Source organism: Ictidomys tridecemlineatus, chromosome 7 (assembly GCF_052094955.1).
Source record: "Ictidomys tridecemlineatus isolate mIctTri1 chromosome 7, mIctTri1.hap1, whole genome shotgun sequence".
Lineage (NCBI taxonomy): Eukaryota > Metazoa > Chordata > Mammalia > Rodentia > Sciuridae > Ictidomys > Ictidomys tridecemlineatus.
In genome coordinates this window covers 46,200,088-46,224,502 of record NC_135483.1, presented here as the reverse complement: position 1 = coordinate 46,224,502, position 24,415 = coordinate 46,200,088, and the positions used below count along the sequence as shown (strand labels likewise).

Sequence of the window (24,415 nt, the reverse complement as noted above, 5' to 3'; positions counted from 1 at the left end):
ATAATTTTTATATTACTTATTTATGCCTTTTGACTTCCTAGGTTAATATTTCTGTTGTCTCTCCCATTGATCATTCTAGTAATGAAACACTTTTTTTTTTTTTTTTTGGCACTAGGGATTGAACTCAGGGCCCCAGAGCCACATCACCAGCCCTATAGTGTATTTTACTTAGAGACAGGGTCTCACTGAGCTGCTTAGCACCTTGCTTTTGTTAAGGCTGGCTTTGAACTTCTGATCCTCCTGCCTCAGCCTTCTGAGCTGCTGGGATTACAGGCATGTACCACTGCACCTGGCTGGCTCTTTGGTTTTTGAAAATCCATAGTGGATGCATGCCAATAACTATCAGAATGTTTTTACATCAGCCTAAGCTTTGAGTGTAATGTATAACTTTTTTTTTTGTATTCAAGTACTTTGAATACAGAGTATGTCTTTTTCTTCTCACAGCTGAAACCCATTTCATGAAATTAGGAAATCTGTTTAGAGAATTCGGCTTAATCTCTCTATCACTTAAGAGGGTTTTGAATATTCTAAATGCCTACCAATAATGGCTTAGATAATAAAGATAATAGCTCACATAAAATCTGGAGGTAGAAGAGTTGGGCATTGGTTAATTTAGAGCCTGGACATATAGATTTCCCCATCTTTATATCTTGCCATTTGTAGAATATAGAATTTACTCCTGATATTTGCCCCTAAATTGTTGTCACTATTTCAGGCATGGAATAGGGGATGGTTCTTCATTATGTCTTCATTTTTTTTTTTAAATCAGTGAAGTAAACATTTTCATGAAGTCCACCTAATGCAGACTTTCCATTGGCTACATTGACTTCTACATCCACCTTTCAACCCCAGATTGAGAGAAATGAATGCGTTCATGATTAAAAGCCTAGAATATTCAAAATTTGCTCCTAAGAGCTTGCTTCATGATTTCTGGGCACTTGGTAGCCTGATCAAAATTAGATTTCTTTTAGCAAGCAAAGGAGTAAAGAAGTGCCCTTATGTAGATGAATATGTTGCTGACACAAAATTCTTTGTTGTTAACTTGACATTATGCAAGACAACTTAATCATTCTGCAGATTGGCAATGCTCACTATAAAACAGGACCACTGAGAACAATGAGTGTAATTTCAGTTTCCTGATTCTTGTGGAATTAGTCTTCTTCATATTGTGAGTGTTGATTATGGCTGGTGCTATTGTAACATTTTTGTTACAAACTTGTATTGACTATTTCTACCCCCATTCAATTTATCATTTACTCTGTTCAAATGCTGTGGTACTGTTCAGTCACACAGCCATAAATATGTTCCATCACATGTTTATCATAATATCCTTAGTAGTTAGTCATTTTAGAGCCACTGTGGTCAATAGGAAGTTTGGGGTAACACATTTCACCCTCTGATACTGGCTGGCTCTCAGGCACCTATTTCTTACATTGAGAAGGCTTTTGGTTTTTTTATTTTTTTTCTCCTGTTTTTTTTTTAATTTTTTATTTTTTTAATTGGTTGTTCACAACATTACAAAGCTCTTGACATATCATATTTCATACATTAGATTGAAGTGGGTTATGAACTCCCAATTTTACCCCAAATGCAGATTGCAGAATCACGTCGGTTATACATCCACAATTTTACATAATGCCCAATTAGTAATTGTTGTATTCTGCTACTTTTCCTATCCCCTACTATCCCCCCTCCCCTCCCCTCCCCTCCCTTCTTCTCTCTCTACCCCATCTATTGTAATTCATTACTCTCCTTGTTTATTTTCCCATTTCCCTCACCTCTTATATGTAATTTTGTATAGCAATGAGGGTCTCCCTTCAGAAGGCTTTTGTTTTTATCTTTTAAAAAAACAAAATATACTTCTAAGCAAATTTTCTAGGAAAAAATCATATTTTTTGAAGTAGTGAAGATAAATGTAGTTCAAAACCATCACTGTGGAATCTATCATAATTAGTATATCTGATGGTAGACCTGTGTAATCAAACAATAACTGATAATAACTTCAGTTTTTTGATGGAACAACAAATATATAGAGATTTAAATTGGATTAAGTCCCTGGTCACCTTTTTGACAAGAGTAGTTTTCCAGAACTACTTTATTATTGTGATATATATGGTTCAATTGTGGCTCAACATGTACTAGATCTTATAAAGAAAGAGAAAAGAATCTTTCCTTTTTATGTTCCATATATGAAAATAAAGTGTACATTTTCTTCCTATGTAAGTCTGTGAAATGTGTTGACAAACATTATATGATAATTGACTTCTAATCTTTTTCATTGAGATTTTTAACATTATTCTGAATCAATGTTTTCATTTTAATTATTGTTTTAACATGAAAAAAGAATTTTACATATAGAATCTATAACCTTATTTAATCAAAATAGCAATTTTTATTTTACTTAGAGAATAAAATACTAGAAATATATAATTTATTCTTTTTTATTCTTTTTTAGACATGCATGATAGTAGAGTGCATATATTTTGACTTATATTATATGTGCATGGAGTATAACCTTTCTAATGATTGTCCATGATGTGGAGTTTCACTGTGGCAGTATTCATACATGAACATAGGAAATTATGTCCAATTCAATCCACAGTCTTTTCTATTCCTATCCTCCCTACCTTCCCTTCATTCCTCTTTATCTAAGGCATTGAACTCTTTTTCTCTACCTCCTCTTAACCTTGTTGGGTTTTAGCATCCATACATCAGAGAGAACATTCAACCTTGGTTTTGGGGGGATTGTCTTATTTCACTTAGCATGACGGTCTCCAGATCCATCCATTTACCAGCAAAAGTCATAGTCATTCAATTTATGACTAATATTCCATTGTGTATATATACCACATTTTCTTTATTCATTCAGCTCTTGAAGGCACTTAGGTTCTATAGTTTAGCTATTTTGAGTTGAGCCACTATAGACTTAATGTGGCTGTGTTATAGTGGTATATTGATTTAATTCCTTTGGATACTAAGCAGTGGTATGACTGGGTCAAATAGTGGCTCCATCCCTAGTTTTCTGAGGAATCTCCATACTGTTTTCCAGAGTGGCTGCACCAATTTGCTTTCCACCAGCAGTGTATGAGTTACTCTTTTCCCTACAACCTCACTAACATTTATTATTGTTTGTATTCTTGATTGTTTCCATACTGACTAGAGTGAGATAGAATCCAGTGTAGTTTTAATTTGAATTTCTCTAATGGCTAGACGCAGTGAACATTTTTCGTGTATGTGTTGAACATTCATACTTCTTGTTCTGTGAAGTTCCTCTTCAGCTCCTTTTCCCATTTACTGATCAGGTTATTTGTTTATTTTTTTGTGGGTTTTAAGTTTTTTGATCTCTTTGTACAAACTGGACATTAATGCTCTGAATAAAAGTTGCAAAGATTTTCTCCCATTCTGTAGGCTTTCTCTTTCTTGATTATTTACTTGGCTTTGAAGAAGCTTTTTAGTTTGAAGCCATCCATTTATTGATTCTTGATTTTACTTCTTGTGCTTTAAGAGCCTTGTTGAGGACAATGAATCTTAAACTGAAATGATGGAGAGTTGGGACTACATTTCCTTCTAGTAAGAGTGATACCTGGTCTACCCTCGGGGTGGGGCTGCTGGAACTTTTGGGAAATGAGATCCTCTAGGCAGAGCTCCTGAAGGTAGTGTGTAGGCCTAGGTAGGCCTCAGGTTCTTCATTGAATGGTGAATGATCTGAAGGTTTTAAATCAGTGTACCTTCAGGGCCCAGCAGTTGCCAATCCAGGCTGGAAGACTGTACTCCAGGAATCTCCCCTAGGTTCCACTGGTGTGGTGAAGGAGTCAATCCTTTGTCCGCTCCGCTTCCCATGGATACTGTGTTTCTTGGTCTCTGGGGTTCAGTCTCTAAACTAAGTCACTCCTTCTCCCACCCTTTGGAATTCCTGACCCAGTGTGTCTCTCCCAAGCTGTCTGACCCAAGTGGAAGGGGGGAGCTAAGTGGTTTTCCACTACCTGTATTCCCCTGTGTAAACCCCTGTCTGCATCTGATTTTCTCCTTGTCAGTTAGGCATGCTCTATATCTGTGCCGTGGCTTCACCAGTCCTATAATTCAGACCCAACTTGGGTTTGCCAGGATGGGCTCCCCAGCTGCTGGTTCCAGCACCATGTCTGCAAAATGTTCCTCCTCTGTGTTTTGCAGACATCCAGGAGAGATGCAGCTTCCTTCCCACACAAGGATATTGTGCAGCATGCCTCTAAGTTACTCTAGTAGTATCTTTGGCTTCTGATTTCTCCACACCCAGACATGACACAGTCCTCTTAATTTTCTTATCCTTCCACTTTGTTTGCAGGAGTACCACTCCAATTAGCACTGGTGGTGATGGCAGCATGGGGGATTGCTTCCTTATTTTATTATACCCAACCTCCTGAGTCCCAAGTCTGCTTTGAATGTTCAGTATTAATTTCCAGTAATGTCCATTTTTTCCCACTCACCTTATTGAGTAGCTGCCTATCTGTTTCCTTGGTTTCAAGCCATGGAGCATCTAGGAAAGCAACCTGTATTCTGCCATCTTCAAGACCTCATCATTTATTTTTTAAATGGTATTTTAACATAATTCATTCAATAAACCTCAATGAAGGTTCATTTTTGTTATCTGCTGACTATGGTGTACTGAGGAAACAAAAATGACAATGACATTGTTATTAAACATTTGAATAGCTCTGATGATTGCTGTGGGGATTCAAAAACCTCAGAGGATTTATTAATTAATTAACTAATGAATTATTTTTAATCTATTGGGGGCCTAATACAGGTATACATATAAATTGAATAGAAATGCATGATAGTCTCTACTAAAGTGGCAACTATCTGTGACAAAAGTGCTATAAGATGACAGAGATGGGACAGGCTGAATGGCCAAATAATGCATGTAAGAAGAGGGAGCTTGTGATAAATTTTAAAGAAAAGTATAAGCTGATGCTGCAGAAAAGTGAGAATACCCATTCACTTACTGTGAAAAATCCTATTTTAAATTTAAACTTTTATTTCTTGCTAATGGCCTCATCAAATTACACCTGTTTATGAAAGTAGAACTAACCTGTAAAGGGAGAAGAAATGATTACAATTGTTTGAAGAGAAGGGATCACAGAAAAGATAAAGCCATTTTAAGTACTATGATTTCTTCTTGTCACTTAATATGTAGGTTTATGATTTTAAAATTTTGAAAAATCTATAAATGTAATTAGTTTTTAAAAATGAATATTAAATATATGTTGTCATAATTTTTAACATCTAATAGCTATCTTTTCTTTGACTATTCTGTGCTTGATACTGAACATACACACGGGTAGTAAAGAGGAATAATTTGAGTCGGTTGAGGCTCTACAGGCATACGGCTCAACTTCCAATATTGGCATTGCTACTCACCAGTTGTATGTTCAAGTTATTAGGAAAGTTACCAAGACTCTGTGTCTCACTGATTTGATATTTTGAAAGTCTTGAGCATGATATCTTACATAGCAGAGCAGAGATATTTTATGCTTTTATTAAATAAAACAAAATAGTTGACATACCAAGGTTAATATGTATATAAAATATGTATTTTTATAATATGATTAGTATCTACAAAAATGCAACTTTAAGAGAACTCTGCCCATATCCAAGTGAAAAAAAAATAAACACTTATTTGAGCAACCATACAATTTGGTAGACTGTGTATTTGGAATCCAAGTGTCTTGGGTAACAATCTCATTGATCAGCTATGGGAATTTGGACAATTGATGATCTTGTCTGGTCATAGAACACCATGCAGATTGATACAAGTTGTGTCTGGCTGCTATAAGTGTTGCACATTTGCCAATAGTTTATTTATTTTTCAACAAATCCTTTGCTTTGTCTCTTTCGAGCCATGAGTTTTGATTAACAACATTTCCCCTCTATGTCTAAAGATCAGTAATTTTGGAGAAAAAAAGGAAACTTTTTTATCTTGTTCTACAAAGTAAATTTTTTCTCCACTAGCACCATAAATCTTTAAAGTTTTCCTCTAAGATTCTTGACAGCTCCCGAAAACATACAATAATAAATGCTTTGAAGTTGTCTTTGTGTTTTATGAGAATTTCTTCCAAGAGATTGCCTTGCATAGTGTTATTTTTCCCTAGAGTTACTTGATTCTTCCCAATTGTTCAGGTAACAAACAATGTCATTTTTTTTTATTATTGTTGTTGTTTTGTACTGGAAATTTAACCCAGGAACAATTAAACACTGAACCACAGCCTCAGTCCTTTTTATTTTGAGACACATCTTACTAAATTGCTTAGGGCCTGCTTATTTGCTGAGGCGGGCTTTGAACTTGCTATCCTCCTGCCTCAGCCTCCCAAGCCACTTGTATTATGGCATGCTTCACCGTGCCCAATGATTTATTCAAATGCACTTTGAAATTTTAACTCTCCCCAGTTTTTTATAATAGTGCCTTCTGACTACACCTTTCCTTACTTTGGAGCAGTTGAAATTAAACCATCAATTATTTGAGATGTATATAAGTACACTGTCTATATCTGTGTATGGATTTACTATTTAGAGAGACAAAATATACTATGTATAAGCATGTACTATGTCTTTATATTCTATGAGGACAAAAAACCACTTCTATTCCTATGGAACTAGGTTTGACCTTGAAAAGTATTCTTCTGATGACTGGAACATTCCTCATTAGATCAGACTGCCACCAGTTTGGAAATACCAGTTACAGTGTTGCTTGAAATTTGTTCATTTCTTCTGACTTGTTCATGTTAGAAAATCCAAGTGTATTTAGCCGGAGTTCAAGAACTGTGCTTTGCCCCTATAGGTTCTTGTTAAAGCACAATATGATATGTTGTGATATATATGTTTTCATTAAATTACTAAAAACCAAAAAGGTAGAAAAAGTGTTAAAACACGAGATTGAGTTCCAAGATAGGTTCTTCCTCTTTAGAAACATTACATTTTAATTGTGTATTTATTTATCTTTCCTCATGTAACAGTCAATTTTATGCACCAACTTGACTAGACTAACATATGTCCAGATAATTGACAAAACCTTATTTCTGGGTATTTCTGTGAGGTTGTTTCTGAAAGATATTAGGGTTTGGATCAATAGACTGATTAAAGAGGATCTATCCTCATCAGTGTGAGTGGGCAACATCTACTCTTTTGGGAATATGAACACAACAAAAATGTGGAGAAAATGTAAACTTTCTCTGTTTGAGTAGGACATATGTGTTCTTCTGTCCTTGGGCACTGACCCTTTTGCCTCTGGTTCTCTGGTTCTGCTAGAGATAGATATGACATTTACCACTTTAGCATTGAAAATCTTTAAGTACTTCAAAATGCCCTCCTCTGTTCTGATAAATGACTATATTCTGGTATTTCCCTTAGGGACTGGTTAGTTTTACATATATTTTAAACAACTGTTGTGTGTTTTGCTTTGAGATAAATAAGAAATAGTCTCTGCCTTAGAGATAACAATAATGTGATGGTGATGGCCCAAAAGGCAGCTGATAGCTTCAGATTAATGCTGTGGTAGAGCGAGTGCAGTGCAGTTTATCATGAAAGCAAAAGATGGGAGCACCATCCAGCTTTGAGATGGGGAAGTGATGTCCCAGGGTGTGATAGAACTCTTTTTTAGATGTATTCCACACGCCATATCACCTGGCATATGAAAGAATCATCAAAATATGGGGACATACAGTAGTTTATTTCCAATTATAAATGTTTATATTTACTCTATTGTCCATGTCAACTATGATGGACCATAATATATTTCTCTTTATAAGCATTTATTTGGGTGAAAGCTGTGTGTATGTGTGTGTGTGTGTGTGTGTGTGTTTGAGTGTGTGAGAGAGTGTGAGAGTGAATGCTGATAATTACAATATTTTCTAGTTTGTGTAACTTATTTTTTCTCTAGGTATTTTTTCCAAGAAGTTGCTTTTGCTTATCTTCAGAAATATATATGCATAAATTGAGCCTGATGAAATATATGCTAATTGTCTGGACTATTCAAAATCATTAAGAGGATGTTTAGTGGATGGTTTCACAATGGCATAGTTATAGGTGCTTGATGGTTATGGTTTGTTAAAGAGAGCTAAGAATTTATTTGACAAACATATACATAAATCTATATGTACACATACACACACAAACACAAACACATGTGTTGTCATGTAGATTCAGGTATTTAATTATTTTCCCCAAAGAGTTTGTTCTATATTTTCATACAGTGATATCTCACCTAAAAGAAAAGGACTGCTGTTGACAGAGCAATATACCAAAAGGTTGTTATAGCAGAACCACTAAATTTTACAAAAGCAAGTAAAATTCCCAACATTGGTACTTCATTCCTTAAGAGTTTACTGGATATTTATATAACATTTTATTTGTCTTTAACACATAAATATAAAAATCTGGGACATTAGATTTCCTAATCCAAAGAAAATCAAATGTCAGAAATCACAAGAAAAAGTCCACTAAAAAAATCTAATACTGTATTTTTTTAAAGGAGCATTATTTTATTTAATATAAGTAATATACATACTACTCATGAATGAAAGGAATATGTGGGAAATCAAAAAAGTCATCTATAATCCTTCCATTCAATATATGTTCCCATTTAGTCACAGATGCATTAGTCTTCTTTGTATAGGTCTTTTAAAAATATTTTATTGGTGAATTATGCTGTAATTTTTAAGATGCTTTAAGGTACTCAAATATCAAATCTTGGCAGTACTTTATATAATATATATCATGTTAAATGTCACTAACATTTTAGGTTAAGTGTTAAAGAACCTATTTAATATAGATTATGGCATAATTATTTTCTGCATTTTTAAGTTAAAAACTAAATGATGGAAAAAATATGAGGATTTTATTATATGAATGAAGCTTTAGATTCAAGTTTGGCAAACTCTGGCTTTCAAGCAAAATATAGACTAGAGTGATTTTTATGTAAATAAAGTTTATTTGGGTACACCATATTTATTTTCTATAGATTGTGGATGCTAGATTGACAGATTAGAGTGGTTGTGACAGTGACCCAATGGCCTACAAACATGGAAATACCTTCTATCTGGTCTTTTTCCAAGAAGATTGCCAGCCATCCTCTAATTGAAAACAATCAGAGAATTGAGTAAATACATTGTTTGTAAATACATTGTTTGGCAGTAAAATAATTAATAAAATAAATAATTTATAGAAGCAGAGGAATACATTAGTTGGAAATATGATTAATAAGAATAGTCTATTTAACTATACAAAATAATAAATACTTGAGGAAAATATAAAATGTGTGTTACAAGTTTTTGCAGAGTGTATTATACATTTTCACTGAAAGATATCAGAGAAGGCTTATAGGTAAATCACATTTATACACAAGAACATTCAATACCATAAAGATGAAATTTTCTCAAAGTGGTACAATTTTATTGAAAAAAATATCTAAATTTCCTTCAAAAGAAATTTCCTTAGAAAGAATTTCCTTGAAAAGATAATTCTAAATATTATCCTAAAGATAAAAATGCTAATAGCAGCCTAGGTACTCCCAAAGAAGACCCTGGTGAAGAAGAACCTGTCCTACCAGATTTCAAAACATAAATAAATACTTAATAGTTAATATCATGCACCAGTAGATTGTGGATGACCATAGTGACAGCCAGGAAAAAATTCAAAAATTAAATTCATATACATAAAGACGCTTAACTTGAAACACTGACAATAACCTGCAGAGGGGAAAATGAGCAAATGATTCATTAATTTGGACCAGGGCAATTAGTTATTTCTGTAGACAGAAAATATAAGACTACATGCCTTCATCATACTAAATTAAAAAAAAAAACAACTTCAGATCAGAAACATAATAGTAAAAGGAAAGAGTTCAAATATTTTAGAAGATCATGTGACAAAATTTTTTCATGATTATCATAATAACAAAAGTTTTTTTTAACACAGGAAACATAGAAGTAAACTACAAGGATATGTGCTTAAAATCAATTTGAATTTAAGCTTTTGTTCATCCAAAGACAGCAAGTAAAAACACAAGACACATGTTGGATGAATATAATTGCAGCCTGATAAGTGACAAAGGAGTAACATATATATTTATATGGTTATTTCTTGAAATATACAATATATATTTGTAGATTTCATATATTAATATACACACACACATACATACAAACATAAAAGTCAAGAAGGAAAATAAAATGAAGATACAAAATATATAAATTGGGTTGGGCACACTAGTACATGTCTGTAATCCCAGTGGCTTAGAAGGCAGAGGCAGGAGGATTGTGAGTTCAAAGCCAACCTCAGCAATTTAGCAAGGTCCTAATCAACTCAGTGAGAGCCCTGTCTCTAAGTAAAATATTAAAAGGCTGGGGATGTGGGGATGGTGATCAGTGGTTAAGCGTTCCTGGGTTCAATCCCTGGTACCAAAAACAGAACACAAAAACAGAAAACAAATATGTATATATGTATATATTTTGGCCATATATGTATATGTGTGTATATATATATATATATATATATATATATATATATGCACATGTGTGTGTGTGCACGTGCACACACACACACACACACATTTCCTAATAACAGGAAAATGAAAAGTTTCATCATTAAAGTACCTTAAGTTTTATTACGTGTGTGTGTGTGTGTGTGTGTGTGTGTGTGTGTGTGTGTGTCTTACAGAACAGAAACTATCATTTAAGGAACTGGAAAATATAATGATGTTCAACCTCTTTAGCAGGGAGAGAATGTACATTAAATAATTTCTTCATTTAGCAGTAAATGTAAATAGGTAACAAAAATGTTCACCAAATGATTTTTCTTACCACCAAATTGGCAAATATATAAAATTAGACAGAACATAATGTTGGAGAAATTGTGAAGAAAGTGATATTCATTGTAGAAACAGGCACTCAACCCATGTTTGATCAAGAGTTTCCTAGTTAGATGTTCAAGTACTAATAGCAAATAGAGCAGAAACTGTATTGTTAGGCATCTGTCTTAGAGACACTACTTTTATGAAATGAGAAGACCTGAACACTACTGCTCATATCATTATTGTTTTATAGAAAAAAACTGATAATACAATAATGTATATTAATAAAAGATTGAAAAAGAATAGTTTTGCAGCAATGAAAACTGAATGGGTTTTATTAAAATAAAACATGACTTTATTTCAAAACTTAATGTTTAGCAAAACATAGCTTAATGTTTATGCTAATCTTTTATAGTGTGAGAATAGGTAAAATAATATGATATTTTTAGGGTCACATAAAATCATGCTAAGATAAAGTTAAATATATTCTAAAAAGTAAAATAATAACTAACTCAACCTAAAAAGGACAAATTTAGTTTCTTTAGTCAGTACAAGGATTTATTTTTATCAATATTTTTACATGTTTTCTATACATAGAAAGTTTTTAAAATGGCTATGCAATTTTAAAAGTAGAAAATAGAGTTAAGAAGCTTATATCTCTTTAATGGTGAATATGGAAAAGGACAAAATGCATTTCAAATTACTTATTTTAACTATAAGTTTAAAAATGTAAATATTAAGTCATTTTCACATTGAAATTAGGCTGACACATTTATTTCACTTTAACATTACTCAGCTGAATTTTCTTTATAAGAACACATGAAACTCAGAATAAATGGATATATGAGCCATGGAATTCAATGTTATGTGAAGGAAATGTTGTTTCTCGTATGAAGTCAAGAGCACTGTTTCTGGTTTATAAGAAAAGGAAAAAGTCTGCTATGTGATGCAACTAGAATGTGTCAACTGTTTATATAAATTTCAAATTACACCAGAAAAGTCAACTTATAAATAAGCCATATAAGAAATGACTGCTGTAAGTTCATTAAGGTACATAAAATTTTATAACTGTAATAGCTAATGAACATGTGATGAGCACTTGCATATGAACACATATAAACATGCATTTCAGCATATGCACCATTACTTTCTTATGACATTTACATGCCAATTTTTAAGTTTATGATTATTTAAAGTAGACGGTAATAACTTTATTTGACACTAAATTTAAAATTAATATAGAAATATTTTTAGTTCTTATGTTTCCTTAACTTATGAATGTGCTACTTAGGTTGTATATTTTGCAGTCTAACATCGAGGTATGCAGAAGCAACTCTATAAATAATATGCTGGGGTGACTATTTTTAATGGCAGGCTGATTAATTACTTTCTAATAACAGGAAAATAAAAAGATTCAACATATGAAAATTGACTTTTCTCCTATATAACTAGTCACCATTATTGATTGAGCAGAATGCTTGGAAAATAATGAAATACATTTTATATGCTCAAATATTATTTTTAATGAATTGGTTTAATTTATAAAATATATATTGTTGAATTGAAAATTTAATTTTTCCAAACTAAATTCATGAAAGTGATGAATCATGCTGGGTGATTCCCTCACAATTAATTTAATTCAATTAGGACCAGTTGGGGACATAGAGAAAAAGCATTGCAGCTTGCTAAGATAAAGTGATTTGCCCAATCTACCAGAACAGAAAAGAGACCTCTTGTTCCACTCAATGGCGAAGGCTCTGTCTCTCTGAAATTGTAAAGGAAACAAAAAAAAAAAAAAAGGAGAATGGATCTTTGAGATTCAGTTCTTGGTTATCAGCTAAGCTGTGTTCATGTGCAAATAGAATGCAGGAGACTGAGCTGTTCAGGAGAATTTACTTTGTAAGTAATGTGACAGTGATAGTTATGCCAGCAACACGTTTTCTATGAATTCTTCAGGTGCTTTCATTGAAATATTATTATTTTTTCTTTGTTGGTCTACTCCCTTTTTGGCACTCCTGGAAATACCTTTTATATGAACTAACAAAGTCAGAGCTCTTGGAGAAAAACTTTCAAAAGAATTGACAAAGAAGAAAAAAACAAGGACATCCAACTTTGACAAATATAATCAAGAAAATAGCAATCAATGCTAAATATTCACATTGCTGTCATTGCTATCTTATGCATATGAATAGTACAGGCATTGGAGATTGTTATTAATGCATTCATTATTTGACTTTCTTATCAACTTCAATTAAGAAGTATATGCATATATCCCTTGCCTTTTATCTTGCACTTTATTAATTTCTTCTTTCTGTTAAGAGGCTGTCACCTTGATTCCCCTTTCTGGTATTTATATTATTAGGGAAAAAAAAGTAAAAACCAGCATGGGGCTCTTTAGAAATTTTTTGCTATCATGGACACTAATGTATGTTGAAAGTTTAGGATATTATACCAGACTCTCCACTTTTCTCTTACTCTCTATGAGCAAAGGCTTGGCTACCCTTGTCTGATTGCTTATTCTGAATGATGCTTTTTTACTTAGACAGAATAAGGACAGAAAGAAAGAAAAAAAAAAGGCCAGGCAAGAGGCATGGAAGGAGATCTTGTTTTAAAAGAACTTAGTTACTTCAATCTGCTAGATATCAATCTACATTTTGCCACAATGAAATAGTTTGCCTCAGATCAATTCCATATTGAGAACAACAATTAAAGTGGAGTAAAATGAAACAAACACATAGCAAGGTGTAAAATGAAACAAACACAAAACAGTTCGAAACAACTGAAGGACAAAAAAGGGAACCAAGGTTTGAGAGGTCACAATTTGAAAGAGAAGGAAAATACATTGTTTTGAGCCAGGTACATCCTGTTATTTTTCCTTAGAGACATCTGTCAGCTGTAAGCATCATAGGGATGAGCAACTGAGCTGACTGGCGGATCAGAACTTTTAGGAAATAATTTAAGGCATTTTAATAAGACATAGATGCATTTTGCAGTCACTAGGGCAAACACCAAAATAACAATATAAGAATATACAATAAACTAAAAGAGAACTTTATGGAGAGAAAAAGAAAAAAGATTTTACAACTATATTGGGGGGTTTTAATAAACATCCTGAATAACTAATGAGGAACCAAACAAAATTACCTCTAGAGATACAGAAATTTTGAACAACACAATTTACAAACTTGACTTAACAGACATGTATTCAGCATTGCAAACAATACATTTAGAATGTACATTCCTTTTAAGTGTACATAGAACATCTTTAAAAATTAATATTTTAAAAATGTGCTAGGGCATAAACTGAGTTTCAGAAATTTTCAAACCACTGAATTAAGCAAAGCATCATAATTTCTATACACCAAATTTAAGACTTAATCTATAGAATAGGTTTTATGACTTTTCAAACTGTACAACATTTAATTAGAATATTACTGGTCTTGAAGATAGTGGTTCATTATTGTGACTAATTTTTATAGAGAGCACAAAATTATGAGAACATTGCATGTTACAGAAAATAGAGTACATAATTCATTCAAAAATTTAGAGATGAATGATGTCAAAAGTGTCTCTTTGAAAGAGAAGAAACACAAGCTGAATTAAATCTGATTTTTTTTTGGGGGGGGATGGGGGTACTTGACCACTGAGCCACATCCTCAGCCCTATGTTGTATTTCATTTAGAGACAGGGTCTCACTGAGTTGCTTAGCCCCTTGCTTTTGCTGAGGCTACCTTTGAACTTGCCATCCTCCTGCCTCAGCCTCTCAAGCTGATGGGATTACAGGAGTATGCCACCTGTCTTCAAGCAGAATCTTGAAGGTGGGTAAAATTCAGAGTAGTCAATATACTAGGAATTTCAAGCAAGTGTTTTCGGTGAGCTTTTAAGAAGGCAGAACTGTTCCAAGAATGTCTGAAGAGACCACTCTCTTTTAGAGAAAATGAAAAGAACTTCTTCCTCTACTTTTTTGATCCATTATGGTATCTATACTCTTTTTGCCAAAATGCATAGGGGACATAATAGGAAATCATGATTAGCCAACTTTTAAAGAACAACTTATTGGCTACATGCACAAGTTGTCTTGATTTGTTCTTCTTACCTAGAAAGTACACATTTATTCGTAAACCCCAGAAAGATCAATTCTTTTTTTGTAATTGGGAAGGTATCACTCTTAGACTTGGTATAAAGACTTCGAATGAATATACCCAAAGAATTCCGATTTGAGCACACGTGCCAATCCTTCAGCCAACGGAATGTATCAGGTGCCTAACAGATTGTCCTCATATCAAGTTTGTCCCTGCTTCTTTCAGATATCATTTGTTAACCTCTTATGGCCCCAATTCCCTGTAAGTATGTGAAATATTATGAAATGCAATATCTCCCTACACTTATTCATAATCAGTCATTCGTTGGCTGTTAGAATGTACTTCCCACAAAAGCTAAATCCTGGGGGAAATGTGCAATGTATTTCTCTCTGGAGCAGTACTTATTAATCTTCTTTGGGGACCCAGACAACTTTGAAGTTCTAATGAAAGATAAAGAAACTTGTTCAAGAAAAAATTACAAATATTCACAAATTACAGAATAATAGGATTGGGGCATCTTTTAGAAGTTCAGAGTCTATTCATTAGACCTACATTATAAGCTTGTGATCTAGAGAAGTTTTGTATTTTCTCTGCTTCTTCAGCCTCTTAGAGAAAAGAATTCTATTCCACAGGATTTAGATCAAAACCTTTCTTTGGTTTAAAAATAGCAGCTCTAATTTTAGTTATTGATTTTGCTTAATGTGTAAATGCCTAGAAGCTAGAAGCAGTGGAAAAAGTAGTACAAAGGGGAAAAAATATAAAATTCTTCTGTACTCGGTTCTCCAGATAAGTTAAAATTTATGAAAGGTGATTTAAAACAAATCTCAAGATGATCTTATATGAAAGAAATCTTTAAAGATTTGTCACCTCTTATTCAGAAGAAACGATTATTTGGGTCAGTTTAAAAACCCTTAAGTATAAGAATCTATCATTTCTCAAAGTTAACTATCAATTTACGTTTTAGTCAAATAACATGAGAATTAAGAAGAGAGAAAGATGTTCTTTTGTGCATATCCACCCACTATTCCCATTAGAATAGGATTATGTTATAGTTTTCATGAATGACATTTTCTAAAAAGATTGAGAAGGATTGAGATGTCACTCATCTAAATGTCCTTAGAGGGTTGTTTTATTTAAAAATTGCTGTTTGTTGAAAAGTTCAGAAAACAGTGACATATAAAGTAGACAATGATAATTATCTACAGTTTCTAAAAATGACAACTACAAACATCTGATGTATATAATTTGAAATATTTTATCTATCAGCATAAAATATATCAAGAGAGAACACATGGATGGAAAATAACCAGGCATGCAGTTTTGAACTTGTGTTTTATATGCTTTTAGTAAATGTTGAAAACTTTCAACTCTAATACACATTCTCCATTGCCATTTAAAAAATGCAGGAAAGCTAAAAGAAAAAGTTGAAAATGTGCCATTTCAGCTCCACTACTCTCCCCTGAATCTGTGAATCTGAACCTGGTATACCCTGTGTGTGTGTGTGTGTGTGTGTGTGTGTGTGTGTGTGTGTGTTGTGGTGTGATAAGTATATATACACCATACACTGACACTAGTATATCAACAATTACATGCACCTACATACAGAGATGATTTTGTAATTGTTTAATTTGTAGAAAATGATTTTTAACATAAGTCTTCACCTACTGCCTTTTTTTCTTCACAAGAATTCTTCCAGGCTAACCATAGATGTCACTGTGTTTAACCGTATTTTATGACCTGACTTGGATGAATTTATAAGTTTCATACATACATCAAACCCAGTGGCCAATTAGAGGTTACTAAAAAAGGGCTACAATAAACTTTTGAAAATATATTTTTAAAAGGCATTTATTTCTATAAGATAGATTCCTATGAGAGGGGTTTCCAAATGGGATATTATATAAATTATCTGTATATATTTTTTTTAATTTTTATTATTGGTTGTTCAAAACATTACAAATTTTTACTCCTCACACTTCAGATAGAGCCCTAATATCCAGAGTATACAAAGAACTCGAAAAAATTAAACAATAAGAAAATAACCCAATCAACAAATGGGCCAAGGACCTGAACAGACACTTCTCAGAGGAGGACATATAATCAATCAACAAGTACATGAAAAAATGCTCACCATCTCTAGCAGTCAGAGAAATGCAAATCCAAAACCACCCTAAGATACATCTCACTCCAGTAAGATTGGCAGCCATTATGAAGTCAAACAACAACAAGTGCTGTGGAGGAAGTGGGGAAAAGGGTACACTTGTACATTGCTGATGGGACTGCAAATTGGTGCGGCCAATTTGGAAAGCAGTATGGAGATTTCTTGGAAAGCTGGGAATGGAACCACCATTTGACCCAGCTATTCCCCTTCTCAGTCTGTTCCCTAAAGACCTAAAAAGAGCATACTACAGGGATACTGCTACATCGATGTTCATAGCAGCACAATTCACAATAGCTAGACTGTGGAACCAACCTAGATGCCCTTCAATAGATGAATGGATAAAAAAAAATGTAGCATTTATACACAATGGAGTATTACTCTGCACTAAAAAATGGCAAAATCATGGAATTTGCAGGGAAATGGATGGCATTAGAGCAGATTATGCTAAGTGAAGCTAGCCACTCCCTAAAAAACAAATGCCAAATATCTTCTTTGATATAAGGAGAACAACCAAGAACAGAGCAGGGAGGAAGAGCATGAGAAGAAGATTAACATTAAACAGGGAAGAGAGGTGGGAGGGAAAGGGAGAGAGAAGGGAAATTGCATGGAAATGGAAGGAGACCCTCATTGTTATACAAAATTACATATAAGAGGAAGTGAGGGAAAAGGGAAAAAAACAAGGGGGAGAAATGAATTACAATTATATTTTAGTAGATAGTTCCAGATAATTTCCCAGTTTTTAAAAGTGTTTTATTTGTTTGTCTTTCCTCTACTCAGAGACACTTAACCACTGAGCCACATCCCCAGCCCTTTTTATTCTTATTTTAAGACAAGGTCTCACTAAGTTGCTGAAGGCCTTGCTAAGTTGCTGAGGCTGACTTTGAACTTGAGATTCTCCTACCTCATCCTTCCCTGTTGCTCTGATTACAAGCATGTGCCACCACATCTGGCTCAGTTTTAAAGATTTTTACAATGTCAGAGTTATGTATAAAAGTATTTCCCAGTTCCATAGGTCAGAAAAGACAAATATTTTAATTGTGATAGATAAAAATGTGTGGTATTATGACATTTTGCTACATTTTTCAGTTTTCTTGTGAGGATGAGGAAGTTTCTTTTCTATGTGAATCATTTGGGGTGAGTCACCCCAAAATGTTGATTTAATAATTGATATCATTTTGTATAATTATTTGCTTTTGTTTTTGTTTCTCTTCTTTGACAAATTTTATTAGATATTTGCAGTATTAATCTTTGTATTTGTGAGATTCAGAGCAATTATCTCTCACTTTACCACTTCCTTGCTTTTTGTCCTTGTTCTCATTTTATTTTTTCCACTCATAAAGTTCTAATTTCTATATTATTCAATTTGTAGTTTGAACAAAGAAAACCCATGAAAGTCTTTTAAAATTGTGTATTAGTTCATATTAGCTGTACAGGTAATGGGTTTTATTTTGGAATATTCATACTTGCATATAATGTATTTTGGTTATTTCCACCCTCCATGACCTATCCTTACCCTACCCTTACTACCTCCCCCTAATCCCCTACTTCTCTGTATCCTCCCTTCTAATTTCACATCTCTTTCCCCCTTGATTTCACATGTGAGGAAAAAAATGAGATATTTGTCTTTCCGAGTGCCTTATTTCACTTAATATGATGATATTCAGTTCCTTCCACTTTCTTGAAAATGACATGATTTTATTCTTTCTTATGGCTGAATAAAACTCCACTCTGCATATATGCCATATTTTCTTTGTCTATTCATCTTTTGACAGGCACCAAGATGATTTTATAACCTGTCTCTTTTGAGTTAGGCTGTGAAAACTTGGGTATGCAAATTGTTCTTTAGTAAACTGATTGATATCTTCAATTATATACATCCAGGAGTGATATAGTTGGATCACATGTTAGTTCTATTTTTAGATTTATGAGGCTCCCCCATAATGATTTCCATGTTAGCTATGGTAATTTACATTATCACTAATAGCATATAAGGGGTCCTCTGCCTTGTCCATCTGCAAATTCCTGCCATAATTTATTGTTATTTGTATCCTTGAAGATTGACATTCTCACCAGGGTGAGACAGAATCTCTATGTAGTTTTTTTTAAAATTTTTTTTTTTTAGTTGTTGATGGACCTTATTTATATGTGGTACTGAGAATTGAACCTAATGCTTCACACATGTGAGGCAAGCACTCTACCACTGAGCCATGATCCCAGCCCTTCAATGTAGTTTTTGATTTGCATTTCCATGATGGCTAAAATGCTGTGCATTTTTTTCATATACTTATTGAGCACTTTTACTTTATTTGAGAAGTTTCTGTTCAGTTCTTTTGCCTGTTTATAAGTTGAATTATTTTTTTTTGTGTTAAGTTTTGTTTATGTATTCTGGAAATTAATTCTCTGTCAGAGTGTAGCTGACAAAGATTTTTCTCCCATCCTGTAGGCTCTCTCTTCATTCAACTAATTATTTCTTTTGTTGCATAGAAAGTTTTTAATTTGATGCCATCTCATTCATCTACACTTGCTATTATTTCTTGAGTTATAGGAGCCCTATTCAAGAAGTGAATGTGCCTGTATGTTGAAGTATTTTCCTTATGTTTTCTTCTAACTGTTGCAAAACTTCGGGTCTTACATTATCATAGAGGCTATCTTTCTCAGCATATGTTTTTGACACCTTTGCCCAGAATCTGATGGCTGCAGCTGCTTGGGTTTATTTCTGTATATTCTGTTGTATTCCATCGGTCTACATATATTTTTATGCTAGGAATATGCTTTTTTCTAATTATGGCTTTATAGTATATTTTGAAATCAGGTACTGTGATACTCCCAGCATTGCTGTTTTTGCTTAGGATTGCTTTGGCTATTCTGGGTCTTCTGTTCTTCCATATGTGTTTTAGGATTGTTTAATGCTTCCATAATCCTGAATCCTATGGGTTAGTTATATACCAGGATTTACAATCAGCTTTGGGTCATGTATTATGTGCAAATGTATACTCAGCACCCACATAAATTGCAGAACTAGATTCCTGATTTTGTGGAAATGCTGCCTAGTTTCACAGCTAAAAGACAAGCTTCTACCTGGCTTGCATAGACAAGTGGATGGAGTTTTTCTTGTCTCCATTTCACATGTATGTGTGCATCCTCCAAAGTCCTAGGATCTAAGCCAGGAAGCTTAATTGCATTTCCATACCTTGCATAGTCCTGAGTCTATTCCCCTGTCCCTACATGTATGACAAGTCCCAGAACTACATGTATGGTAGGTTACTACATATATGTCAAGTCCCAAGTCTGTTACCCTATTTCTACATGTACAGCAGCCCCGGAACCCAGGACTGTGGATCATTTACTGTAAATTCTGTAGTGACTTTAACAATTTTAATTTCTTCTTCATACCTGGACTTATAGATTCTACCTCATTTATACATTTCATTAAAAAAGAAAAATATTCAGTCTTTCTGTGCAATTGAAGTAAAAAAGTGAATGTCCTCTGATATCATCTTGGATTGCTGTATTGATTTAACATTTTCCCTAGGAAGCTCCTTCATCTCCAATACAATATGTCCCTTGTCCTTCATATGTCCTCCAGTTTACTCTAGACAAATATGAATAATATAGATCCTCCATGTAGTTCTATATAATCTTTTTATTTTATGATAAATTTCAGTAAGTATTCTAGTGACTATATTTTTCCATGCTTAATATTTATCTTTTATATATTAAACTAGGAAGCTACACATTGAATACATACTATATGCCATTGATTTTACATTGCATAATACTATATCATCTTGTTATTAAGAACCTACCAACATATGAGAATAATAAAAAAGAACATGCACATAAGTGTGTCATTTTTCTTTATTCTTTCATCAAATATTTATCTTTTTTCTTTTTATGTATGTGTATGGGTATTGGGAGTTGAAGTCAAAATCTCACACATGCTTGGGAAACTCTACCACTGAGCTACACTGCAAGTTTTTATTTTTGTTGTTGTTTTCTTTCTAAATTGAGGATGGCCTAAAACTTGCAATCCTCATTCTTCAGTCATCTGAGTAGTTGGGATTTCAGGTGCACATCACAATATCAGGCTCAAGTATTTATTAAATTTTGATTATGTGTCAGCCATTATCCTGGCACTTAAACCTGTGAAAAAATAAAAGATCTTTTGCTGTGTTATTTTCCTCAGATGATGAAAAATAAAACTTTTTTTCTTGCTCTAGGGAAGTGACATTGGAGAGAAGTATGACCCATCCATGAAAGACTACCTGGTGTCCTTTCTTTCACAGAATTGCAGCTTGAGCTACAATTCCTTTTTTAGATTCACCCAGACTATTCCTATCATTCTGGCTAGCTTTTGATGTTAATAAGTGTTAATAAAATTTAAATTTTCTCTGCTATCTTTACAGCTGGGACAATTGAGTACTTTTGGATCACTGAAGATTACACCTGAGATGGAATTAGAAATACAGTCAGTGGTGACAGAAGATAATTGTGAAATTCTTAAAATCCCCGCAGAGGAATATGAAAAGTTAAAACTGGTATGATGTCTAAATTTTAATCTTTTAATTTTTTTTATATTTACTTGACCTGGAAATCATAAAAATTGTGCTTTATTTGATTAAAAATCACTTAAGTAATCTCTGTTGGTCGTGGATCTTTAAGATGAAAACAAGAGTCTTTATGCATACATTTTACTTGAATTTTTGAGTGCCCTTTGGTTTTTTATGAATTTCAAACCATTAATTAATTAATTAATTAATTCATTCATTCATTCATCAAATATGTGTGTTAGGTATCAACAGCATATCATGTGTCTGGAATACTAATGATTAAACTGTAGTATTACTGGTCTCCAAATCTCTACTGGCTATCTTAGTCTTACTTCTCGTAATTGGTATGCTTTTTCATAGTTACAACTGATGTCCAACTGAGGGCTTCATGAATAGGTAATTACAGTATAATTCTGACCCCCTATTTCTGGAATTTTAAGATAACTTATTTAGTAAATTTAACAATTTAATTTTTTTTCTAGTCAAATCTAAATTTTTTTCTCTCTCTCCTATTTCTTTTTCCCTGGATGGCAGTGGAAGTTTGTTAAATGATGGGTCTGGGAGATCTCACTAGTTCTGCTATCCCAGATTTATCTTTATATGCTCTAACCCCTTGGAGGTCCTGTTGGGTGCTGGTAAATTAAGAGTTCATGTTGGATGGAGATGGGGAAGAATCCATCTTTTCACTTTAAGTCTCTAAATGGGGATTTCCTTTGATAATAGTGGTCCTATTATTAGTGGTCCAGGTGACTTTTCTCAGAATTCAACTTCATTCTAAATACCTAGTGTCAATTTGTTTCAATTATCACAGTATCTTACTTTAAAAAGTTGTTTTGCTTATTTTATTTTCTTAAATCATTATCATATACTTGATATTATCGACTATGACTTTTGAATTTAGTTTTGAATATGACAGGGCTTTAAATAACATACTATGAAGGAAAGATAGAAAATATAATTTTGGTGAGCAGATCTAGAGATTAATATTGCAATTTGGTTATGTGGTTATGGAGTGATGGCCCAATACAATTTAAATGTATTTTATACTAATTTGCATTTGTATAATCTATATTTTTTTTCCTTCTGCCATTTGTCAACTTACTATTTTTTGTTTCTTTTTAAATTTTCTAGTATTGGAAGTTTGATAATAACATCTTTTTTTTAGGAAAAAGTAAAAAGTGAAAATTTACAAAAGTTGAAATTAATCCGTAAGTGTCCTTATTATATGGAATGGCCTACTTTATCCATATATGTGCTAATTCCACTTCTTAAATGGAAAAAATTTCCTCCAGGTCATGGTGAGTTGAATTCAATTTTAGATCATTTTCTTTACATAATATTTTATTATTAGAATTTGTAATTTTCATAGTTTCAACATTTTGAAATAGTATTTCTTAGTATAGGTATTCCCTAATTTGCTAAATGACTAATTTTAACTTTTTAACTAATTTTACAATTTTAGACTGTATCTGTGTTCTGTTGATAATGATGTCACACTGAGTTGAGGAGTGGTTTCAGATGTAGCCTTACTTCCACATTCCTCTATATCCTCTGATTCTACTACTCCTGTTGACTCACCCTGAAGTCACAAAAAGGGTCTATCTGTGAAGGAAAAATGTGATAGGTTATAGCCATTTATTCCCTGTCTTCCTGGTTGGACAACTACTTAATAAGCAAGGTGGCTAGTCAGCATCTGTGCTATACATATGTTATCAGAGGAAAAAATAATTATAGATTGGGTACCCTTATCTACCATGCCAAACAAGAAGTTTTTCAGATTTATATATTTTTTTGGATTATGAAATATTTATATAGCATAAGGAGATATTTTTAGAAATGGGACCCAAATCTAAATACACAATTCATTTATATTTCATATATACCTCATATACTTCATATACATATACATACCTGTATAACTGTAGGTAATTTTATACAATATTTTTAATTCCTCTGTGGTTTGATTGCAATCTGTCATCTGAAGTCAAGTGTGGAATCTTCTTGAATTTTGGAGTATTTTGGAGTTCATATCAGTGATGTTCATTTGTACAGAGAAAAGTAAGGCCTAGGTAAGAGGAAATAGCAATGAAGAGTCTACATTTTTCATGTCAAGCATCATAAGGATGTATGGGTTTCCCCAGGTATGCATACACAAAGTGTAGATGCCATAGAGTCATGATGACAATTGGTCTACCCGTGAGAGCCAATTGATCATCAGATACCAACACAAAAGGATAAGTGGAGGTTAGATCAGTGCTGTGGGTTTACTTCAATAAGGAATCACTATGGCCACACAAGAAACAATTGAAAAGAACACAGTGAATTGTACCTTGTCTTTTTTTTTTTTCCTTCAAACTATGGAAGGGCTTGTACCTTCACTATAATGGAAAAGGAAACTTCTGAACAAAATAATTCTGCCCAAAGCCTAAAGAAGCATAATTATACTGAAGGATATTTCAAAATTTTTTGAGATTAAAGTTCTAAAAAAAATATGTCTCACATTACCTATAATTCCAGCTACTTTGTAGGCTGAGACAGGAGGGTCACAAGTTATAGATCCATCTGGATAAGAAGTAAAAGGGCAAGGGGCTGAGGCTATATCTCACAGGTAGAATACTCCCAAGTTTAATTCTTAGTAATACCAAAAACAAAAAATAAAAAAATAAAAAACAGGTGCCTGAGTTACAAATTCCAGAGACTATTCTAACAATAACCTGGCTGAAAAGTCATGAGTTCTGGCTAAGATATCCTTAGAGAAGTTACTATTCAAAAAGAAAGTGAGGTTCAGCTTTGTTTGGGA

The 24,415-nt window shown here is 33.2% G+C and overlaps 1 protein-coding gene across 1 annotated transcript in view; it reads left to right on the top strand.

Moving 5' to 3' along the window:
- Cnbd1 (cyclic nucleotide binding domain containing 1) overlaps positions 1–24,415 on the top strand; it is a 315,836-nt gene that overhangs the window by 246,647 nt on the left and 44,774 nt on the right. Inside the window, exons 7-8 of the mRNA XM_078016396.1 lie at positions 21,472–21,603; positions 22,781–22,913. Coding sequence (XP_077872522.1) covers positions 21,472–21,603; positions 22,781–22,913 — 265 coding nt within the window. The remainder of the gene's footprint in view (positions 1–21,471; positions 21,604–22,780; positions 22,914–24,415) is intronic.